The sequence below is a fragment of the Periplaneta americana genome, chromosome 7 (assembly GCF_040183065.1).
Source record: "Periplaneta americana isolate PAMFEO1 chromosome 7, P.americana_PAMFEO1_priV1, whole genome shotgun sequence".
Taxonomy (NCBI): domain Eukaryota; kingdom Metazoa; phylum Arthropoda; class Insecta; order Blattodea; family Blattidae; genus Periplaneta; species Periplaneta americana.
In genome coordinates this window covers 58,795,633-58,820,800 of record NC_091123.1, presented here as the reverse complement: position 1 = coordinate 58,820,800, position 25,168 = coordinate 58,795,633, and the positions used below count along the sequence as shown (strand labels likewise).

At 34.0% G+C, this 25,168-nt stretch overlaps 1 protein-coding gene across 4 annotated transcripts; it reads right to left on the bottom strand.

The window, feature by feature from the left end:
• Positions 1-2,095: 2,095 nt before the first annotated feature.
• crn (pre-mRNA splicing factor crn) lies at positions 2,096-24,829 on the bottom strand. 4 transcript variants are annotated; one of them, XM_069830772.1, is made up of 15 exons: positions 24,682-24,829; positions 23,567-23,656; positions 23,327-23,481; positions 18,251-18,453; positions 17,989-18,157; positions 17,367-17,499; positions 16,999-17,160; positions 16,698-16,826; positions 15,204-15,416; positions 13,348-13,494; positions 12,288-12,314; positions 11,973-12,167; positions 8,378-8,626; positions 7,189-7,348; positions 2,096-6,985 (listed from the first exon to the last, which is right to left on the bottom strand). In XM_069830772.1, the coding sequence occupies exons 1-14, from the start codon at positions 24,718-24,720 to the stop codon at positions 7,193-7,195; spliced, it is 2,067 nt and encodes a 688-aa protein (XP_069686873.1). In that variant the 5' UTR covers positions 24,721-24,829; the 3' UTR covers positions 2,096-6,985; positions 7,189-7,192. The 4 variants fall into 4 exon arrangements, with proteins under 4 accessions (XP_069686873.1, XP_069686872.1, XP_069686871.1 ...); XM_069830771.1 differs by having other exon boundaries at positions 2,096-4,184; XM_069830770.1 differs by having other exon boundaries at positions 2,096-7,348.
• Positions 24,830-25,168: the final 339 nt, after the last annotated feature.

The following is a 25,168-nucleotide window of genomic DNA, read 5'->3' as shown; positions in this document are numbered from 1 at the left end:
TCCTGGACTTTCTTAATGGCATATTCTACAGTAGGTTATTGAAAGTGTGCTCCATGGGGTCCACGAACTAGTCTTGGGAATAATGGAGAAAGAAGGCAAGAATCCCAATTTAATAACCCTAAGAAAAGATATGGTAGGCTACAATATCCGCACTACGCTAGTGCAGAGAAATTACTGCACCATCTTTTGAGATTACGAAAAATAATTAAAAGAGCTGAAGTAGAGCGGTAAATGGTGCTAGTGCCCTACTTAGTGATTCACTGTCAAATGGATGATGTATATTGAAGGGATTACCAATTCACTCGTTTTGTAGTCTAGTCCACCTTTCTTGACATTTACTGAGCTGCAAATATGTTGATAATGCAGGAGTTTAACTACTTTCTATATTAGGTAAGCTACTAAATTTACAGCACATGGTTTACTACTGCCGGCATGGTATTTTTCAGTCGTTGTAGGTCACTTCAAAACTTCCAGTGTACTTGTCTGTGAATTTTTGTGCATAAAAAAAAAAGCATTCTTTACTCAGTTGGTAATCATGAGTAACAAATACATATGCAAAGAATTTTGTACATTTGAAAAATCGCGTGGTTGTAGAGAAGTTATTATCCGCAACATGTTAACTAACATTAATCACTTTCTTTGACTATGCAATGTTCACAATCACAATCATCTATGAGGATCACTTCAAAAGTAATGCACATTTATTTAACAATTACTTTTTTTATCTTACAGCTTTGATATTTTCACATAATGTAGATACATCCCTTAGAAACAAAATGTCACTTTTCCACATAATCCCCGTCCCTTTCAACTGCCATTGTTTTTGCTCCATCTGTTGCCACTGCCACTAGCTTTGAACAATGTAAATTGACTCTCTACACTCATTGGGAAAGAATTAAATATCTCTTTACCAGTAGCATTGCCTTGTGTGGAAACTAGGTCTACAAGATATTCCTAATCATTTAACTCTTTGTCAAGACCACGAATAAAAATGGCCAATTGTGCCGTATCTGTGACGTCAGTACTCTTGTAAATTGCAAGAGAAAAATATACAAAACTACTGAGTCTGGGGTTCATTTCTTTCTTTCTTTCAATTCCAGCAGTCTGTTTGCTCGGTCTAGACCTGTTAAAGAAATAAAAGTATGCCTACTCATCCATAAATAAAGACTTCTAATTATTCCGATGATAATAATAATAATAATAATAATTAGCACATATGGGCAAATCCAGAAATGCATATAGTGTGTTAGTTGGGAGGCCGGAGGGAAAAAGACCTTTGGGGACACCGAGACATAGATGGGAAGATAATATTAAAATGGATTTGAGGGAGGTGGGATATGATGATAGAGACTGGATTAATCTTGCTCAGGATAGGGACCAATGGCGGGCTTATGTGAGGACGGCAATGAACCTCCGGGTTCCTTAAAAGCCAATAAGTATAATAACAACAATAATAATAATAATAATACTTACCTTTTAATGTTTCATAATGTGGGTGACATGTTGTATAATGCTCTTTTATGTTATACAACCATTTTCCTCGTCATACTTGTGAACAAATCATACATTTAATATTCTCACCATATTGGCAGCAAAAGAAAGCATCCTCCCATCCTACTTGAAACTTTCGTTTCGCAGAGGTATACATGGTTTCAAGAGAGACATTGCGATGATACGCCACTCACAACATGTCAGAGGCAAATACAAATGGAACAGTTTGACTCCTGGTGAGTGAGAGGGTGGGAGTTGGAGGAGGTAGGAAGCAACAATCAATTTTTATTTTATTCTGTCTCCCTTTCTCTACCAGACACACAAAACAGACATATTTCTTGATTGCTTGTAAATCCTTCAATGTCAACTTCCTGCATGTATCAATGGTTTTCAGCATGGTTTTTCAAAGCAAAACACGTGAGCACGTTATGTCTTCTTATACTGAAACTAATGGCATCAAAATTATGAAAAAATTACTTGTTTTAAATAAGACATTCAGTAAATTGTATTGAAGAGAGACAGTTATATTGGCGATAACAAATAATCTAATTAGTCACATTCATCAGGATGTCATTTGTAAAGTGTAAAATAATTCGAACAAAAATTAAAAATTGTAATAAAATGTATATTTTATAATTTAAACATTATTTACAGAGGAAGAAATTACAAATACTGTACATTGAGTTCCTATGCAGACCAGGTCCAGTCCAGCCTCTACTTAACAAAATCTGTTAGTGGGCAGAAAAAGATCATACATTGGCAAACAGACATCCGTACACACTTCCCTATGCAGACTGATTCCACTACATGCTCCACTGCTTATATTCCTCATTCCACGGGCGCTTCACACTATTATCATATAAGCCAACGGAACACGACTACCTGGGACAGGTCTGCACAAGAACACACTGCATTATGGTTACTGGAAATTCACTCTTTAACAAAATACATTTCAACAACATTGTCATAATGATCTTACAAGTATGTGTACTGCTCAATACAGCAAACACTTGTATCATCAGATATTGGAACTACATCCAGCTACACTGTAGAGACTGGGACAGTCTTGATTGAATCACCGTAACCAATTGTGTTACAGCTATCAGTCTTAAAGCACTACACAGCTCTGTTAACTATTGTCACTACTGCATGTGCTGCAAATGTCAACAATCTGTTTCACATAGTCAAACAAGAAGCACGGATTATAATGTAATCAAATATTGTGACAAAAAAAAAAAGATGAAGATGCAACAGTTATTCCTTTAAGCTAAACTACAAACAAGCAACAACTATGCCTGAAGTAAATAAAGAGACTATATAAAGAATACGGAAATAAGAACAACGGACAGAACAAGGTTACAAAATATGAAAGTAACAAATAAAATAGATTTAGACGACATGGATAAATGCACGATTAAGCAACATTTCAAACCTATTATTCTTTTCATAAAGATTTTCCTGCTTTACACAAAAAATTACTGCAATCATATCTGAAAATTTTTGACAATGACATTCTCTTACTTAATTCAGGACTCGAACTGGACATTTCCACCAACCGGTAAACACCGTTATTTTTTGGACATGGTGGTGTTGCTTTCGACAATGACAAAATTAATGATTAGTGAAATGACACCAAGTATTACCATTCTATATTTATAATAATTAAGACAAATATTTATCTACACATCAATTAATATGAAAATGTCGGGCACATCTTCGAAAATTTTAATCTCTTTATCAAATTCACAGACCGAAACCATGAACAGTAGTTATTTCTTTCAATCATTGAATAAAATGCACACATCCCGAATAATTTGCTTCAATGTTTTTTTTTTTTTTTCAAAATAAACATAAGCTCTGCAAGCGAAAAATACTGCCATATAGTTATTTTGTATAATGATTAACAGCCACATCCATCTAATTAATATCAAATTAAAATGAGCTGGAATGGAGTATAGACACTTCTTACGAGACTTAATTAAAATGTTCCTGAAATTCATGAGCTGGAACACTGTTCTGGTCCATTTAGAGCCCTGATTTAAGTCAGCCATATATCCTTTAGCTTAGGAAACAGTCTTCAAAAATAATCCCTGTACAGACAATTGAGCAGTTGCTTCCACAATGCTGAGACAGGTATCAAAGAATCTGTGCAACTATGTGAACTTCTGCTTGCAAGAAAACAGGGGGCATTTCCAGCACATGTTATGAAAATGCATTAGCATCCCGACACATATGTACATGCATGTATACACAAATGTAACATATTTATATAATGTATTTCATGCTGGAAATTTTCAAACTTCACTGAGCTTGAAGATTTTATGTATGCACTGTTGTATGCACAATTGGGTGGTTTATTTCGCTTAGTTTTAGAGTTATAATTACTTTGTGTTCGAAAATCCTATGCTTGTCTTCAAAAAAGTAGTGATCAAAATTGCCACTAGAGGCTCTAATACAAGCTTCTAAATGCTTAATCATGTACTGTCTTGATCTCTTAAATGTTCCAGCTGTCTACTGCATCTTCAATTATCCTTTTCCAACATAGCTGTAAAGTGTTACACAGTTGTCAATATGTTTTGAATATGAATGAACTTTCATTGGCGCCATGCACAAAAATCTAGTGAATTGATGTAACTGTAGCACGTCAGGTCAAATGGTCTTCCACAATCTATCCATTTGTTTTGGAATTCTAGCTGCAACACAAAAATAATGCAGTACCATGTCATGCATTAATCATACATGGTGAATAAATTCAAATTACTTCACTTCCAACAATTAATTTAAATGGTAAGAAGATTTTGAGTATTTGCAGTGTCACATATAAAGACATCCTATGTTTTAGAGCTACAAAGCTCCATCTACAGCCCAAGACTGGATAGTATCTCTTGATAACAGCTATAGGTTTCCTATTTCCTAGCCTATATTCTCTGATAATGAATTGATAGTCTCTGAAACACTGGATGTTATTACATCAATTATATAGTTCAAGTATACCCAAAAACATCGCACCATGCTCAACAATGTTAAAGTCTCAAATTGTACTTAACTCTTTTTAAAAGTTCACTCGGTTCATTCCTGTCAATCTTTCTGACGTCTAAGAATGGAGCTGTTTGCTGAATTGTTTCAGTCTTCGATCAAGATCACAATAACAGTCACCATGGTCTTCTAACATGACATTTTGTGAATATTTGCTAAGATCATTGTTAATTTTATTAACAATATTATGAAACACAAACGAACTGGTACTTAAAAACTAAGTGAAATCTGTCCTATGTTTATCTTAATTTTTTTGCTACTTTTTATATACCACCCCAAAAAATCCGCTTGTTAATTTACATGCTGTATGGTGATGGTAATATTAGAACAGATATCCATTGTAAGTAAAGGGCAGTCAGTAATTTCGTTTTGCGAAATTCTACAAATGAATATTAATCTACAATCTTTTCAAACTAACCTCAAAATTACACAGTTATCCACTAAGTATATACAGTGCAGCTGATTTAAAACCATAAAACCCCCAAGTTAGTTCTGTGATAGCATATATGTTTCCAGACTAGCCAGTCCAGATTAGATTCCCAGCAGGATCAGAAATTTTCGTGTAAAATTTCTAACACAGGACTAAGAGAGGCAACGGTGCACAACTTCTAATCACTATATTGTGCACCGATATGGGTTAAATCCTAAATCTCTCCACAGTGCATATGAAGAGAAGGCATGTCACTCTTGATAGTGATTCGACTGTTGGACAGGGACATTAAATCTTGGTGATCTCCTTGGTGCTATTCGACAGGAGTAGGCTATGTGCCGGCACTGGGTTTCCCCTTCTCCTTTTCTCATCATCCTCACCCATTCCCTACACTACACTTACACAAACATTTACACATGCACTCACCCTAGTACACGACATAACTCTCCACTGAAACTCATTATGAATAATGTGGCCTGCTGAAGTGGGTCACGGTCCTGCCGTCTGTCCACAATATGCAGAACCCGAATCACGCAAATGAAGTGGGTAGGCATTGGATTCACACACAAAACCTTGAAACCTTACCACAATGGAGCACTTGTAACTGCCTGCAGCTGCACCATCAATTTCCATCATATAGTAGTTTAAGGTTACCAAAGTAAAGAATGGAGTAAAATAATTATGCATAAACACAATCTAAATTATAGGAATCCTGAGACACACTACTACATACATTTACTCATTCATTCAATCTTTTTCTCTCTCAATATTGTTTGAAGATACTTTTATCATCTTCCAAAGCCTGTCGAATTTGTTAACAAAATCTTTCGAAGATAAAATTTATTGTAACATGCTTAAACCATGAAATTTAATTTCCACTTCCGAAACTCATCAGAGATGGTACTGAATTGTCCTTTAAATGAAAATGCATTGTAAATGAAACACCTTAAATAAATTAGAAAAATATTCTAAAAAGTATTGGCGTAAGATCTACGCAAATCAATTGACAAAATATATTTACATAATATATACAGAAAATTAACAAACTAAATTTTAATTAAAGAACACTGTGTGAGTCAAATATAAGAATTACTATATATTTTAATATTTATAAACGTCTGTGAATCAGTTAGTATTGTGTACACGTGTGTGTGCTTTCATCAAAAGTTATAATTAAAAGAAACTCCATTTTAAACTTTCTCAGCACTCCTCGCAAACATCAGTCAGTGAAACAGTGTCAGTAATTTAAAAGTAGCCTTTTGGACGAACTTTTTCTTCTGTAATATTTATTAAGTATTGTGTGTGTAAATAATAATGAACGATTCGTGGATTTTACACTTCACATAATAGAAGCAAAAATCTTTAAATTATACGTAATTATATTGTTAAAATTTTCTAAATATTACTGTGAATTGGAATAAATTATTTAAGTTCGCTATAGCTGACTATATTAAATGTCATATTTATAATCATCAGAATTGAGTAAAAATCTATAACCACACAAGGAAATAAATTTTCTTTGAATATTCTCCAATTTAGCCGAGTCAGTGGAAGTAATGGAGTTCTTAACAACAGATACATATTCGAGAATGCATTAATATTTTCACATGTCATCCAGTCGCAGTAGTTTCAAAACTTTATTCAGAATTTTCGCCAATTAAAACCAAAGCATCAAGGTTATAACGTTAAAAATGAAATTTCACCAAACAAAATTCACCAAAGTAGAATTATTAGATAACATACGTCACTTTTATTTTAGCTCTCTTGATGTGTAATTTATATTTTATAAATTACTTTTACTAATATAATTAAAATTATGTTATATAAATATATCACTAATATAATTATATAATTACATTAGTACAAATTAATTTCAAGAGTAAAAACACGCCTATGTTCATAATGTTGAGTATGATTGCGTGTAATTCTTTTCCCATACCTAAATCACTGCATTTATTGTAACTCCTTCAATATTCCCTAAAATCTTCTCTATTCTTTTGTGCTGCATTTATTTGTAGACAATCAATACTAAAATAAAATGTAATATTAAATCAAATTGTACATATCTGTCAATAAATATGTATTATATTTACTTTTAAAATATTGTATGTCAAACATAGTCCTAAATACGGCATGTACAGAAGTGTAGTTGAATTCTAATATAAATTACTTTCTAATATGTTTTTGTACTTTATACATTTATATATAAAAATACACAACACTTGGTTTACCATTCTATGATTCACTGGTATTTCTATCTGCATCACTTTCTTCTTCTGTCTGTTGCTGTTTCTTCCATGCTTTAGCCATCTCCAGAAGTTTGAGGTTCGGCTTCGTAGCCTCATCTTCAGGGAAGATATAATCAAAGAACTCCTCCCAACCCTCTTCACTCTGCAATAGCATAAACATAACAAATGTTTTAAAATTCTGAATTTAAAATTTTATGTTGTGTTCAAATGCCTCTCGATATGGTAAATTGATATAGCCTATTCTAGTCTAGTGAAGTGGAATTTCATTCCTGGGGTGAAACAGTACTTATAAGAATAAAATAGATTAAGATAATAAACATAGTTGAAGACAAAGGGGGGATAACGCTTCATGTCACATGTCTTGCTTTTCAAATAATCCCTGTTAATGTGAACATGATGAATTCTTTTCCATGAGATGACCAACTTTCAAAGTGGATTTTCATATGACTCAGATTGTTTTTCAGTTTCGTGCTTTAGACACATAATAGTGTTCACGCTTGTAAGCCACGTGCTAGATGGCACAATCAGCCCCTTTTGCATTGAAAGTGGACATGAAGTGTTTTTCCCGCTTGGTTTTAAGTTTTATTTTGACTTGGAATAGAGATGACCATTAAACTTTGCTTTTCAGCCCTCTCGTTTAAGGAATGGGTTTTCTTAAATGTCGTAAATTTACAGCATGATACCCCAGCTTTATTTCTCTTTTCAACAGAAGCTTTGTTCTATTTTCATTATACTTAAAAATCCACCAATCCCAACTGGGTTTCAAGCCACGAAGTAGAATCTAACGACAAAGATGGTAAGCATTCAATATTGATGGCAACTAGATTTAAAGTGTGAATATAATGGAATAGCAATCATGTGTTTTTCTTATGTATGGACAGAGACAAAGACGATGATCTTTAATACGACCTATAGTCATTTTAACAAGAATAATTAAAATATTCAATCAATATAATAGAGAAATAAAATATATAAGAGAAAAGAAGTTTCAATGATTTCATGCCAAATTTATATAAAAGTTTCTATACTTGAACATGAAGACCGTCTCTTTCTTAGCAAAATTTGGGCCATAGGATATTCACTGAATTTGAAATGTATGGTATTGATTATAAGAATTGTTGTATTTCAAATCTGCTAAATTATTCGTGTGAATGAACACAAAGTAACTTACGCCATCATCAGCTTGTACTCTCTGTCTCTTCTTCACTCTTCGGGGCATTCTTTGCATAACGTTTTTAAGAGATTCTTCATCACCATGCTGTGTTTCAAAATCACGCCAGGCTTCTAGCAGCAACACTCTTTCTTCTTTCTCATTAGCTCCACGCAGAGATTGATTTGCTCGCTCATATACTCTCCTTGCCAGGGCTACACTTTCTTCTTCAGCAGCAGACATCTCAAACTGTGCATAACTCATCCAGACCTAAATTTGTTCAGTGTGTGTTAAGATATTAGAATAATACAATAAGATTGGGGAGAATATCAAAAACAATCTAGATATTAATATATTCTTATGATTACTGCCACAGAAAACTTCAAAAACAAAATCATTAGAGCTGAATATGAGCAAATCACCACCAATTCAAAAATTTTTTTTTTGTTCCTTATTCAAATTTATTCCCAATACTTTTCGATTGCTGGTAGAATTCATGTTCTGGGAATAATAATTTAATTAAATAGTAAAATATCGCTGCAATCGAGAAGTATTGGGAATAAATTTGAATAAGGAACAAAACAAGTTTCCTTTCCAGGCAGGATTCGAACCACGAAAGTCTTAGTTACCAGTCTATCGTGCTCAGGAGTGAACAAGGCTCTGAAATCAGCTACAAGGGCCGGTCCAGTTTTTTTTGCCACTACTGTACATTTTTAACGATTTTATGGTGTATAGCTCGTTTAAACGTGAAAATGTTTGTATAAGCTAACGTTAAACATTTGGTGCACTGGTTAAAAATCATTAATGTTACAGATATTGCAACTTGGTTTTCATAATAATACTGTTTAGTGACATTCCCTGTTTTTTTCCCCCTACCTTTCATTTCAGGTGCATAATTTCTGGACGAATTAACAAATGCTTTACTAAATATTAATACAATCTATCAAATAGAATAGGAAATATCACTAGGCACAGACAAACATATAGAATATCAAAACACAATTTCTTGAATGTAATTGGTTCAAAAGTAAGAAAAAATGTATATTATAGTATTTAGAATTTTGAAATTCAATTTTTGTAGTATCACAATACTTTTTTATATACTATTTACAATGAAAAAGTAAGAAATTTGATAAAAGTAATGCTACCAACAAGAACAAGAATGAAAGAATAATATTAATAAAAAGATGGCATGGTGCTCGTAGAACATTTAAGTGGTGTGTGACTGTATGGGCTTGGAAGTTTGTAGGTTATGATGTGTATGAACTAAATTAGAGGTCATTATGCATGTTTCAGGTTGCATCAGCCAGCTGCAACTAAGAAGCAATGTTGTTACTGGTTGCACCAGCACAGCTAAGGAGCCAAGATGCATGTAGAGCGTATTTATTCGAAAATAAGATCCCCATTTTTATGAGACTTTTGTCTTTAAATTTAGGAGGTCTTATATTCGTGTCGGGTCTTAAAATCGAGTATACAGAAACATGAAAATGCAATTTGAGGAATTAGATTGTAACTAAGTAAAATATACTGTACTAACACAGATTAAATTTGAACATATTTAGACGTTTAAACTTACATAACTGATTTCTTCAGTGTCTAATCATGTTTTGTTGTACTGAGAACTCATGACTTACAGACGCACTACATTTTCTCGGCAAATTCAACAACATCCAACTTAAATGAAACTGTATAACTTTTCCGGGAATTCATTTTCTTATGCAGTATCTGAATAGTACAAGGCACTTGAAAGCACTATGCCACTCAAGCACAAGACTGCCAGTAGTTACTGATTTAGAGCTGTAATACTGAAAGGGTAAACGGATCAGCCAGCTTTCACTCTACTGTGATCTTATTGTTTTCACTTAAAGTTAGTGAAAGAGGGTGGAGTCTATCCTTGGGCTGAATCTAACAGTATTCCACGTACCATACCCTATTGACTTACAGATGTATTGTATTCTCTTGACAACAGTTTTCTGAAAAACTTACAGTTTCTGTGCCAGAATATGGCACTAGAATTAAATTAGGTACTGATATTTTCTTATGGGTCTAACATTTGCATGCAAAATCTATATATATAATTTGAACTGGTAATGGAAATTACAGGAAAACAGCTGGACGGATTTTAATGAATGACCCGTCACTTTGAAGCTTGGCATCTAAGGATTTTCAGTGAAGTGTTAGTTTTCCTACATAATTTTCCTATTTTCCAAAATCAATCTTTCGTCAGTTTTGAGAACTAATTGCATTTCAGTACGGCAGACTTGATGCTCGCTTCACTTCCCCTTTGCATTTCAGTACAAAACAAAACACACACTACAATAAACAATAGGCTATTACCCGAAAGCCATTACCTGCAGGATTGCTGACATATTTAGAGCTCAAATTCAATTAGTTATTAAAAACTTCAAGACTTACTAAAAATAATTTACAGGTCTGATTCTGCGGTGTGTAATTTTCTGAGTACAGCTGTGTATTGGATATTAAAATCTACAAAACTTGAGGTGGTTTGATGACATTATTACCATTATAAATTAAATATTATTATAGTTAATGCCATGATATGACTATTTTTAAATAATTATACATATTAATGCTATATTGATATGAAAATGAAACTTTTGGGGTTATATAAGTAGATGTAGAGAATATCTTAAATTAGATCTTCATTTCTATAATTTACTGAGTGGCGGCTATATATATTATATAGTATGTAACTACAAAACTTACGTAAGATAATATTATTATTAAAAATAAAATATTTTTATAGTTATTAATCAAGTGGGGTTGAGTCTTTTTCATATTCTTAATGTCGGTGTGGTGTAGATATTTATATGTGTCATTCTCTTCAGTATTGGCTCGAGAGAGCGTAAAAATTACAGTTCCTAAGGAAAGACCAAAAGGTATTACTTACTGATAAAATAAGAGGCCCACAAAATTTTGTAGTCTCTCGATCATTTCAGCAAGATCTCTTAAGAGGATAAAATGATTTTACCCTCTACATTTCAAGCTCTACATGCAGCAGCTATACCTAGATGCTATGTCTATTGTTCGAAAGCATAGCAAACCTGACACTTTTTTAACTTTCACCTGCAATCCACAATGACCTGAAATAGTACTGCTTTATTCCCACATGAAAAATCCACTGATCGTCCTGACATTGTTACTTGCATTTTCGCGTTGAAACTGAAAAACTGAAGGTGGATAGGTTCAAGAAAAAGTATTTGGCATAAAAAATATTCAGAGGGAGTATGTTTCATTATTATGGAAGCAAACAACTTTCAAAATGTCTGGTATTCTTCATTGAAAATAAATATGAACAATTTTTATTTGAACGTCTAATGAACTTAGTTTGCAGCATTTGCTGCATAAGCCACTAGTATTTTTATAAAACAATACTTAAAAAAATTAGGAGGGTCTTATAATCAATGGGGACTTGATCTTACTTTCGAGTCCATACAATATTACACAAATGGTACCTGACATTCTTCCCAAATAGGTACTCAAATGTTCCACATAAGAAGTGTTCAGTTTTCCCTATCAACACCACTAAGTGTTGTTTTGTTAATGATAATAAGTAAACTCTGTCATTCAAAAGCATTGGTAAATAAACAATTACCTTAACATGTAATGTTCTTTCCAGTAACCGTTCATACAGTTCCCTAGCCTTCTCCGTTTCATTCAGTCCAACTTCAAAGTCGATGTAAGCCTTCCATAACAATTCAGGCATGTCCAAACGAGGCTGGTTAACTGCCAACTCATAAATGGCTCTTGCTCGATCAATATCTCCTAGCAGTGTCTCTAATTCTGCAAACTGAAAATGAATCACAATAAAATATTATAGAATTGATACTACAAATTTCGATACTTGTAATGTTTCCTTAATTAACTTTCAAGTGATATTTTAACAAAATAAATAGTAAGCTTCAAGTACCTGCTTCAGGAGAAGGAACATTTCTTCCTGAAAGGTCAAAGGTAAATATCTGAGACAGAAGTCATCCAATTCAATAATAAAGTAATTGAAAACTGATGGCTAATAAAGGTTAAATTTATAATTAGAAAATATGAATTGATACCTCGACTGAATATATGCATTTAAAAATAACACCAGTATTACGTATTTACATAAGAAGACTATAAATTTAATTATAGTATTGAAAAATACGTTGTTTTTTTTTACTTGTTATTTAACGATTCTGTATTAACTACTACATTATTTAGCATTCATGAAATTGGTGATAGCAAGAACGGTATTGGCCAAAATGAAGCCGAGGATTCATCACAGATTACCAGACATCTGCCTCAAGGTTGGGAAAAACCTCGGAAAAAACTCAATCAAGTAATCAGCCCAAGTGGGATTCGAATCCACATCCAAGCAAAACTCCAGATCAGTAGGGAAACATGCTACTGTCCGAGCTACGCCAATGGCCTGTTATTGTGACAATATCATACTGTGGTTTGCAAAGTTTTATTGTTAACGCGTATTTGCTAATAGTCAATTTAATGGGTATTAAGAATATGTAATTATAAGTAGTTAAATGGCTTAAGCTGTTTCAATTTATATTCTCAGCACTTTCTTGCTTATATTAAGTGAAAACCTCCTTCAAAGAAAAACATGCACTTAAGGAAAAAATAACTTGTCTCTCAGGGATTCGTTAAAAAGGGGTTTCATTGTAGACATTATATAAAAGTAAACATTCGAATTTTAGTAGATAAATCCAGTGTATTTAGTTTTCGACTGTTGTGAACCAAACCTTCAATCCAGAGATGGTGGTATTTACTTACACTGGATACTGTGAAAAGACTATGTGTGTCTATATACATCCAGAGATGATTCTCAAGTCATGAACAACCTATTTTATAATTACATTTTTAACCCAATAAAGCTTATTACAATACTTATTTCTATGCCTTTTCCATGATGTACTGAACTCAGGTAAATATAATCTCATGTATTTAAGAAAGTCAAAGTGAAAAAATTAGCTTCAACATACCCTCATCCATGTAACACAATTCTCTGGGCCGAATTCAAGGAACTTCTGATATAAAATACGACAACGATCAAATTCTCGAAGTTGGATTTCCAGATCGATGTATCCTCGGAAAAGTTTGTCTTTTGGGCATATACCAAGAGCCATACCCTGTAACAAGGTATGTCTTTTAAAAACAGAAGTATTATTACTGTTTAGAAATCTACAACAGCATCAAACAAATCTCATAAATTTTATTAAACATGACACAAACAGTTTCTTTGTTGAAACACTGTCTATATAAGACAGCATAAATACAAATGACACCACCAGCATGAAGGTTTATACTTAACATGCAACCTTAATTTACTTAATGCATGTCATTAAAGTACACCTATTCATTAAAGTTCAGGTTTTCGATTATTCTCAGATATGGAATCGAAAGACAACGAGGGAAATGTCACGGAGGCTGGAAATCCAATACTGCCGCAGAAGGTTATGTTCTGTAACTATAATAATTAGCGTTAATTGTATTTTTATTTTATTGGGTTATTTTACGATGCTGTATCAACATGTAGGTTATTTAGCATCTGAATGAAATGAAGGAGATAATGCTGGTGAAATGAGTCAGGGGTCCAGCACCGAAAGTTACCCAGCATTTGCTCGTATTGGGTTGAGGGAAAACCCCGGAAAAAACCTCAACCAGGTAACTTGCCCCGACCGGGATTCGAACCCGGGCCACCTGGTTTCGCGGCCAGACGCGCAGACCTTTACTCCACAGGTGTGGACTGTTAATTGTAAATAATATTCAAATAAATTCAATTTGTCATCTCGATTTTCAATTCTAAATCAATTTCCAGGTTATATCAAAATTAGTTCATGTTATTCTCTACATTACATCAAGGTCAATGACATTATTGTTCCTCGGAAAAAATCAATACTTTCGCGTCTGCGCATATCTCACAATTTACGAGCTATGCACAAGGTCACTTCTGATCTTCAGTCAAATACAAATAAAATGAATACTTCCGAATAATTTCAAGTTAAAAATATGGTCGAGCATAAAAAGTCGTATGTAACTTACCTATAATGGTAATTAAGACGCTCGTATGAAAATTATGAAACTCGCTTGCGCTCGTTTCATAAACAAACATACTCGCGTCTTAATTACTATCATTATAGGCTCGTTGCATAATGTACTATTCTAACATATATCTCTACATTACTGTACCAATTGAAAATTATGAAACTCGCTTGCGCTCGTTTCATAAACAAACATACTCGCGTCTTAATTACTATCATTATAGGCTCGTTGCATAATGTACTATTCTAACATATATCTCTACATTACTGTACCAACTTAACTTTGGATAGTTTATTGAACATACTAATCTTATAGTTGCTTTCAACTAATGAAATGTGCAGCAGCAGCTGTGGTGATGGCAGTGGCAGTGGCAGTGGCAGTGATGATGGTGGTGGTGGTGGTGGTGGTAGTATGTGATTGTGTTCCAGAACCAGTTATTAAAATACAGTTTTGTATGAGCAAGATTCACCTACTCACATATTAATATCTAGTTAGGAAGATACTGAACTCCATAATTTAGTTATAATCATGTCAACCAAGTTCTGTATGGTTCTGAAACTTGGACTCTCACTTTGAGAGAGGAACAGAAGTTAAGGGTATTTTAGAATTAGGTGCTTAGGAAAATATTTGGGACTAAGAGGGATGAAGTTACAGAGAATGGAGGAAGTTACACAACACAGAACATACATACATACATAGATACATAGTGTTTCTGTTGATCAAGTGTCTAAAGCAAAGTCACACTACAGTAATTAGACTACAAGCACATTCACAATAAATAAGGTAAGTAACATACCAATGTCTTCCGAGCAAGAGTCAGGTTTTTGTTTCTGATTTCAAAATGAGCATACAAAAGCCAGATCTTAGTGAAGGTGAAATGTTTGTGTGGAAGCAACTCGAGACAAGCCCTATATACTTGTCGTGTTCGTTCTACATCTTCTGCTTCCAATTCTTCGAAGAGTGCATAATTGATCCATAAGTAGATGTATCTGCGCCAAAATGGTTTCTCCTAAAAAAAAAAAAAATAGAATTTTATTAAGTTTGGTTTCTTGATCAGGCTTACTACAGTATTTACAATAGTGCTCTTACAATATAATTATGCAAAGCTGTTTTTTATAACAAGAGTTGCAAGTTATAACCAACTGCAAGACAGAGAGTCACACATAAATTGTATGCATAAAGAAGTTCCTTCAAGTGTTAATGCATAACATCATGGAGCTATAAAGAGAAAACGAGGTAGATATCCATATGCTCTGTTCAGAGGCCATTAAAACTGAATGATGGATCAGGGGAAACAAAATCTCCAGGAAATATAGACGAAGGTTTCACTGTACAATCTTATTTTAAGGGGAGTGATGGGTGAAATTTTTATTTTCTACATTTTTCAAGCTAAGTCCTTCATTTTTTGTACACATAATTACAGTGTGCTAATAATGATGTGGTGAAGTTTCATTTCTGTGAGTCAATTAGTTTCTGAGTTACTAAAAATATTTTGAAAAAATTTGCATATATTCCAAAATGAAATGTGTCACTCAATTTTTCAGTAAAATATTTGAAAATTTTTTGTAAGATCAATGGCATATTTAGAAATATAGAATTGGAATATATCAGTCCCCTAACTGTCCATTGTGCAACTCAAACCAAGAAATGGATTCGGAACACCTCAAAAACTGTGCTTCAGTGGCTGGTCATGATAATATCTTTGAAAAATATTGGAGTGCAAGAGGTCAAATGACTTTATTGTCAAACGCCTGGCATTAGAAAACAACAACAACATATTTAGAAAAACATCAAACATTAGTTTTCCTATATCTTTACTACAAAAGGGGGAAAACGTTTTTATAACCACTGCATATCTAAAAATAAAAATTTTCCATTGTCACTATAAATATTTAATTTCTTATAGTAAAAATTTCATGTTCCTAGCATGAAAATTGTAAGAGCCTTTACACTTCGAACTTGACGAAGTGTGCTGAAAAAAAGTGTGAAAAAACAGCTTATAAAATTTGCATGGAATTAAAATTCAAGGGTGCAGCCATTTATATATTGCGTAATTTTTATGATTTCAAGTGCCGCAGATTCTTGAAACTTGCTCAATATATAAATAAGAGATTACTGATTCACACACACACCCACGCACGCACGCACGCACACACACACACACACACACACACACACACAAAAAACAAACAAAACGCGATTTTTTACTGAAAATGTCCAAAATTTCACCTGTCAGCCACCTTAATACTGTACATGTTACAAATAGTGGGAAATTGTGACTTTTACTTACTTTAGTTGGTGGAACATTTGCAATGGCTCTTTCGTACGTTTCACGTATGACTTCAAGGTTACCCTCACTTTCTACTAATCGAAGATAGTCAAACCAAGCATCATAATTATTCGGATTGGCTTTCACTTCCTGAAATGAAAAAGCACTAAAACATATCAGAGAACTCCATATTTTAAAAAATGCTCATATTCTAGGTTAGAAATCAGACTTACATAAGCGTCTCTCCAGATTTTCTTATTTGAAGCTTTAGAGTAAAAGTATAAATGACTTGCATCCACATAGTCATAATTTGTATTCCCACCTCTTCATACTGAAACTTCCTCTTGCTGACTATAACATCTTCTATTCCCGTCCTATCACCATACTTCTTTTCGTGGATTGTGTATGCTTTGTATAACTCTTGGGTTCGATCCTTTGGAATGTGATCAAGTGCATACTTGTAGATTACTCTGGCCCGATCATGCTGCAAAAAAATGGGACAGGTTTCCTTTAAAAGTCATTAGAGATAGCAATAGAGGTCTTCTACTTTTAAGAGTTCAAGATTAATGTTATTTTATTCATTCATCAATAGGATTAGTAAGTTCATTGGTAAAGTCAACCCCAGAATGTTGCCACTTTTGGTAAGATTGTATGGATGTGGCAATAAATGTTACATTCTTACATGCATACCTCTCGCTGCCCCTCTTCAAACTTTGCAAATGCTACAAAGAGTTTTTCATCCATTGATTCCTCTCCAAAGAACTCCACTGCTCTCTCATAAACTCTTCTTGCACCAGATATGAATCCATGCTGTTCCTCAAACCTACAATATAAACAGATGTTATTAAAATATCATGAAGTCATTCCTATCCTAAAGTATTCAATTCATACTCTTACTGGTCAATCAATGACGATGCATCATATTTGCATATTAAAATTCTTCACATTCCATATAAGAATAAGAAAAAGAAACATATAAAACACTTTTTTAAAAAATCTAGTATAATGCAACAATTGGTTGTTTTTCAACAATTCTGCTCTTCTTTGCTGGCAGTGACTTACGAATTGTAGGCCTATACACGGATCACGTAGTCACCATAATATATATATATATATAAAATAAATAAAAAACACACACAATAATACCAAAAAAAATAAATAAATAAAAAAGCGTGCACATGCACACGCATAGACACACCCCCCCCCTCTCCCATGCAAGTGCAAAAGAGATTTCAAAAATAACATAATGGTACTAAATGAAGCCTGCATATTTATAATTATGTAGTAAGATATAAATGCAGAACTTCGATACCTTGCAAATTTGATCCAATTACGAACTTCTGGATGAACATACACAAACTTCTCATAAATAGTTCTTGCTCGATCAATCTCTTTGTAACGTAATTCAAATTTTATGTATGTGAGCCATGCCTGTTCATCAGGTTCCCATTCCATCCACCGGTCGAACACCTGACGGGCACCTGCAAAATGTATTTCGTACATTTGAATAATCACACAGATATATACGGTTATTAAAAATTAAGCCAATATTTGTCATAGTTATGATGACTCACCTGCAATATTCCCCACCATCTCTTCCATGTATGTGTATTTGTACCAAAACTGATTGGCACGTGGAAGAATTGTGACAGCCCGGTCCCAGAGATTTCGAGCATGATTCACTTGTCTGTTTTTCATTTCCATTTCTGTATACTTCAGCCATAGTGTAATGTTCCGGTGATCAACATCCAAAGCTCTTTCATAAATGGAACGAGCCCTACAAAAAGAAAGAAAAGTTATTATATAGAACAAACATTATATTAATTGTTACTGTAATGCAAGTCACCCTAAGCATAGGGCTATGATCAGATGCGGATTTATAACAGTCAATACCGTAAATGGAACAACATTCAGAAGCAATGTGTGCTGGAACTTAACATCTCCAATGTTTCAGAACTGCATACAGGTTCCACCTCCAAGCAAATTCATACAACCTGAAAAGCCAACTAATTACTCTCATGGACCCATTAATGTATGCCTGGTTGCTCCTAACAAATTACCTTATTATTGTCACTGAAATTAATTTATAATTTAAAAATAACACCACTTCTCTAACATCATAAAATGAAAAATAAGATAACCCTGCAAAAATAAGGAATTACTGTTATGTATTTTTCGGCATCTAAAACTCTGGCATACAGTAAAATCTTGGATTACGAGTAACTTGGTCTGCAAGTGTTTGCAAAACAAACAATGTCTTCCAATACAAGCAGCATGATTTGTACGTAACTTGCTTCGCTTGCGAGCAACAGCAAGAGACAGTGGAGGGGATCTCGTCTGCGGAGGCAGAGGAGAAAAGAGTGGACGAAATCCTCGCTTCAAATGAGATTAAAGAGGTGTGTAAAATGTGGGAAGCAGTACAAAATTTTGTTCAAATTCACCACCCTGATAAGGTTGTAGCAGTGCGTGCAATAAATGTGTTTAATGACAATGCAATTAATTCCGCAAAATCCTCAAAACGAGATAAAAGCAGGTGTCTTAGTCAAAGCAATAGATTCAAGTCAGTCAAAAAGTGACTACTTTAGTGATATAAAGACATTCAAAAACAAAATACAGTAAAGTAATTTGTGTTGCACTATTGTATTGAATTTTACCTAAATTATACTGTATTTTATATGAACAAAAGGTTAGGAAACGAATTAATCTGAGTTTGCATTGTTTTTTAATGGAGAAAGTCACTTTGATATGCGAGTGTTTTTGATTAAGGGCACGTTTTCGAAACGAATTATGCTCGTAATCTACGATTTTACTGTATATTATTTTGTTACATATGGTTTACTCTGTAAGCATAGGAATGCTAGCTGCAGATGTACTGTAGAAAAAAAATGAGCAGAAATGTAAACGAAGTCTGAGGCATGTGTCACAAGATAATTTTTATCATAGCATGCTCAATGCAAGCAATGAAACTATCACTCATAATACACGTCAGTACAAACATGATTTTGTCACAGCGAAATGTTCAGATTACTGCTGCTGCATACATTGTGCTGCACTCAATTATCATAATAAAATAGGAATAAAAGAGACGGCCAAGTTGTATATTGTTTAGGTTTCCTAAGACAAAATATGTAGCTTTCTCCTATATATTTTTCTTCAAACAAGATTGTCAGTAGGCCTATACACTGCAGGAAGGCTACGAACTTTGACACTTGGAAAAATTCTCTGCAAATCTTCACTATACTTGTTGGGCAAAATTAGTGAGTACATGTGAACATAAACACTCGTTTTCGTATAGTAAACTGAGAAACATCCATGATCACATACTTAATTACCGAATGCAAAAGAAACTCTCGTTCATACTACCAGACTTTTCTGTAGAGACAGGGTGAGTCTAATTGTCTTGTGTTTGTCGTGTGTTATCTTATTATATCAGGGCTTGATCTTAGCCAGCATGCACAGCACAAGACACAGAAGTAGGCTTACCAGACATTCGAAAAATTCCGGACGTGCCCTACATTTTAACCTTTTGTCTGGCATCCAGAGGGAATTTCTGAAAAATCTTCGATGTCCTATATTTTGAGAAACAAACAATCATTAATTTTAAAATGGATTAGTGACTCGGGAAGGAACGGAATTAGCAGCAACTCACCACAGCAATATAGCTATCATCAAAGATCACAGCCATTCAATAGTCTTTGCTAGCGTGACAGTAGACAGAAGATGTCACAACAATGTAATAAGCTACTGAAGCATGCTGGAGTGGACAGCAATACAAACACTGGACTGGTTCATTGTTTTTTGGCTGTCGCAGAATGGTGAAGCAGGAAATTTATGAGTAGGCTAGTGTTTCAGTTGTACAGACCAATTATTTAGGCCTGACAGCTCAGCGACGCGAAAGAGGGGAAATAATAGGAGTAGTGGGGAGAGCTCCAGAGCAGAGATAAGGGCGATCGGTCGGTAAAGGAATGCAGTACAGCTTAATTTTACTAGGAACATACCACTCTACCGCACGCATGACATCCGATCACTCTGAAGGCAAGCGAGTGACTAACCCAAACACCCCTTGACATAACTAAATGGACTCGCCTGACCTAGGCGCACATCTCCGGCGACTGTCAGGACTAAATAATCGTACTGTAACATGTGCTCCAAGATGCGGAAAAGAAACATAAATTTACTGATGCTTTAGCTAAAATGCATATGTGTTTGCAACAGGAAGAATTGAACACGAAGCACACTGCCTTATTTGTTCTCCAGTAACGTAACAGGCCTATGTTTCTATCACGAAGTTTATAAAATAAAGTTTATGTTTTGGTGTCAATCAAGCCACGTGGGCTGCTGTATTACTACGATAATAATTATTGAAATATATAACGAGATTTTTTGTAATGAAGTCTGACATTATTTTAACATGAAACTAGATTTTAAAAACTTCAGTTGTTTCAAAGAAGCCTGATGTTTTGCGTACCGGTAACAATTTTTTGAGAGAGGCATACTGTAAGTGATGACATGAGGTTCATTGATAGTTGTTGTTCTTTATATGTTTAAATATTTTAAGAAAATACCAAAATAAATGTAGGCCTATAGTATATTATGATACCATATAGGGTAAACATTGGTAATTTCGTGATAATTTCATGAAAATTAATTTAAAATGCAAATGTGTAAATATATCCTTATTCTGATTTTTTCATCTAAAAGACGATAATTTGCTGTACAAATTTGGAGACATAAAAGATTGGACACATTCTTGAACAAGTGCTAAAAACCACTTTTACAACTTCAGCTAAAAGGTTGGTTATTTCGTGATAACCTTGGTAATTTCGTGATAACCTTGGTAATTTCATGATATTACATTGATAATTTCGTGAGAGGTAGAAGAATTGTGGAAAAATTCATTAAAGTCAAACGAAATTCTCATTTATTGTTACAAGACTTCAAACATAGTAATTCCGTCTAATATTCATGGCAAGAAAAAATAGAAATCCATATCAGCAAGTATGAAATCGAAGTAAAAATTGAAATTGAAAAGGGATCTTCTTTGCTCTGAAAGGGTGAACACTTTTTTTACGGACTTTACTACAGCCTATATTACTAGGGTAACTCCAAAAGTAATGCATAACATTTGTTTAAAAATTATATTTCTATCCTACAGCTTTGTTATTTTCACAGAATGTAGATACATCCTTTAAGAACAAAATGTCACTTTTCCACATAATCCCCATCCCTTTCAACTGCCTTACGTAACCTAGGAACGAAGGCCTGTAGACTAGCACAGTAAAAGTCTGGACCAACACGTCTGAGCCACTCTTTAGCAGCGTGCACAAGGGAGTATCTTCTAACCTCACTCCGCGAAGGGATCCTTCAATTTATCAAAGAGATGGCAATCGCACAGTGCCAGTTCAGGACTGTAAGGCGGCAGTTTCAGTGTTGTCTATCCGAATTTTCTGATCTGGTCTGTGGTCTTGTGACTGACATATGGCTGTGCGTTGTCGTGCAATAGCAGAACATCCTGCTTCTCCCGATGTCGTCGAACACGGCTCAGTAGAGCTTGAAGTTTCTTGAGAGTTGTCACATACGTGTCAGAATTAATTATGGTTCCATGTGGCATGATGTCCACAAGCAAGAGTCCTTCTGAATCGAAAAACACAGTAGCCATGACTTTTCCTGTCGAAGGTGCACTTTTGAATTTTTATTTCTTTGGTGAATTTGCATGATGCCACTCCACTGTCTGCCTCTGTCTCCAGTCCAAAATGGTGGAGCCATGTTTCATCTTCTGTCACAATTCTTGCAAGTAAGTCATCTAGCACTTATCATTGGCACTTAGCATGATAACAAATCAAACAGAAGGCTACACTAAACCCATTGCGTCCCCCTTTTCTTTTTTGTTATCACATCTTATCTTCAGATTTCTAAAATTCGTATTGTAATACAATTTTTAAAATAGTATAAAATGTAACGCTTAATGCTTAACAAAATTTCGCCTCAAACAGCTAAGATTTCTATCAGTAAAGCTAAGCCTATATGGCGACTACAGCTGTATCTAAAATTCCAACAACATTTCCTAAAATTTCATTAAGATATAATAAAACATTGTACCAAATATCATAAGCTTACTTTTAGTGATAAGTTTGTAATGTAATTACAAACATCCACAAAATTTGTACGCCTGAGAAGTAGACGCTAACTTGCTCTCTCCAAACATAAAAGCTCACTTTAGTAGCTACAATAGTCATACAAAGCGTAGCTATTTGTTTCTGGAAACCGGACAACATATGCAATCTCTTGGTGGAAATTTGAATCTCGTAACACCATTAGTTAGTTCACGAAAGAGCAAAGAAAAAGTACTGGTATCACGAAATAACCACTGCCACGAAATTACCAATGTTTACCCTATTATTTGCATTTTAAATTTTGATGTTCAATTTTTCTACATTACTCTACAATATCCTACATTTTGGTGTAATGTCCTACATTATGAACCATTGTGTCCTACAGTTCATTAAAATAATATAGTAACTCTACACGTAAGGGGAAACTCATAATACAATCACAAGAGTAAGTACCAATTAAACTTAACAAGAAAATGGAACAGGCGTAATGTAAGCCTACTTATAAAGTACAAAACTATTTTTAATATATAGGCCTACCTAGGGACTGCTTTTTGACTTTCTTCCCACTGAGCATACTTAATCCAGTTGCTAATAACAGTGCGATTTTTTCTAAGGCTGTCCTCAAATGCTCTTCTCTTCCGATGTTGATAGTCAGCAAGTTCATCTGGATCGGAGATTTTCTGCTTAGGAGGCTGAAACAAAAACAAGATATATACCATAATCCTTCTCTTATCAAGTTTTGCTTTATATGAAAATAATTACGCATGTAATACTTACAGGTGGTAGGATTTCAAGATCTCGTTCCTTTGCTTCTCTCAACAGCTGTTCAGCAGTAATCTGGATTTCTGCTGGAGCTTTATTTTTCACCTGAAACAAACAATTCCAATAGATATTATAAACGTGATTTACAATATCTTAATGCTAACTTATCACTACACTACCGGTAGTTTTCCACTATGAGCCTGTCAGATTATGCATTCTTTACTTTACTGAACAAAGTTTCCTGCATTTAAGGTGGTAATCTTTGTTCACAGCAGCTTTATTGTTGCGGAGAGTGTATATTTTCTTTGTTATTATTCTCATTCAAATATGCATGACCAGTGAAGAAAATGAAAGAACTGTTATCCTACGATAAAAATATTGTTATTTAGCCTACCTCAAAAGATATTTAATGGTTTCTGTGTACTTTACAAAAATATCTATGTTCCTAATCAAAATTTTACGTAGATAAAGGATCCAGCATTGAATACAGTGAATGAAACCAAACAGATTAAAACATAAGACAGTGACTACCTACTAGTTAGCCTACTGCTTGTTCGTGAACTTTTATTTATTTTAAGATACTAAACAGTGATTATAATTACAAATCTCCTGCTATATTCAACATTTATACCATCTAAAATACGCTTATGGAATTACCAAAACATTACAGTTTTTGAACATACAAAAAAAGACTGTTCAATAAATGATGGTAAATGAAATAGGAAATAAAATTATTTGTAATTATAATTAGTGTGTTGACAGCATCAACATTAAATTTTTAACTTATTCTATATTTAAATTTCATTCAAACCAGGCTTTTGACTGAGTTCGGGACATCAAGGCAGTTAATCTTCGTAAATGCAGATACATGTTGAGGTTATGTTCTTAATGACATTCCTTATAATTTTTATCGGAAAGCTGACTGTAATTATAACACGTGGCTTACTACACTAAATGAATTGGGGTAGTGGTTATAATGTTTCCCATAAAATAAAATTGTTTTTGCAATAAAACCAGAAATTAATATGCCATACATATCAAGTAACATTATAATTGTACCAAGAACACGCAAAACCTCATACAGCTTTCCGGGCAATAAGTGGGAATCCCAATAAGTTATGATAACATACCTTAGCCACTTTGGGCATTTTTTGTGGCTTAGTCTCCATTTTGGGGATTAATATTATTTTAACACAAGCTAATATTCACAAAACTTTGCAATCCCAAATTCCACATACTACCACAACGATGCACAAACGCAGTGCGCACGCGCACAGAGCGAACCACTGTTGCCAACAAACATAACTAAAAACGCGCTAGTCAAAAATAAAAAAAAAATAGTTTACTATAGCCCGCGAAAATAATTTATTTTATTTTTCATTTAGGCCTACACTTTTCACATAAATTGACATAATACTGAAACGTTTTCCTTATTTGGAAAAAAAAAAATATTGCTGCGCCTTGCGTATAAATACAGTATAATGTTTACATCTTACCACAGGCGGAGATATGTAGTCGGGGGCTTAGGATGTGGGGGGGGGGGGCATGAATCCCGCGGTCAAAATGATATAGACTAGCTGTCTCTCGCTAATATTAGTGATGAAGAAAGCATAATGA

Excerpts from the sequence above, each read along its gene's own strand:
- crn (XM_069830770.1), bottom strand. The coding sequence starts at position 24,720 with ATGGAGACTAAGCCACAAAAAATGCCCAAAGTGGCTAAG. Across the intron at positions 17,500-17,988 it reads AATTGGATCAAATTTGCAAG|GTTTGAGGAACAGCATGGAT; the intron begins GTATCGAAGTTC and ends TTTATATTGTAG. Across the intron at positions 15,417-16,697 it reads CAAATGTTCCACCAACTAAA|GAGAAACCATTTTGGCGCAG; the intron begins GTAAGTAAAAGT and ends TTTTTTTTTTAG.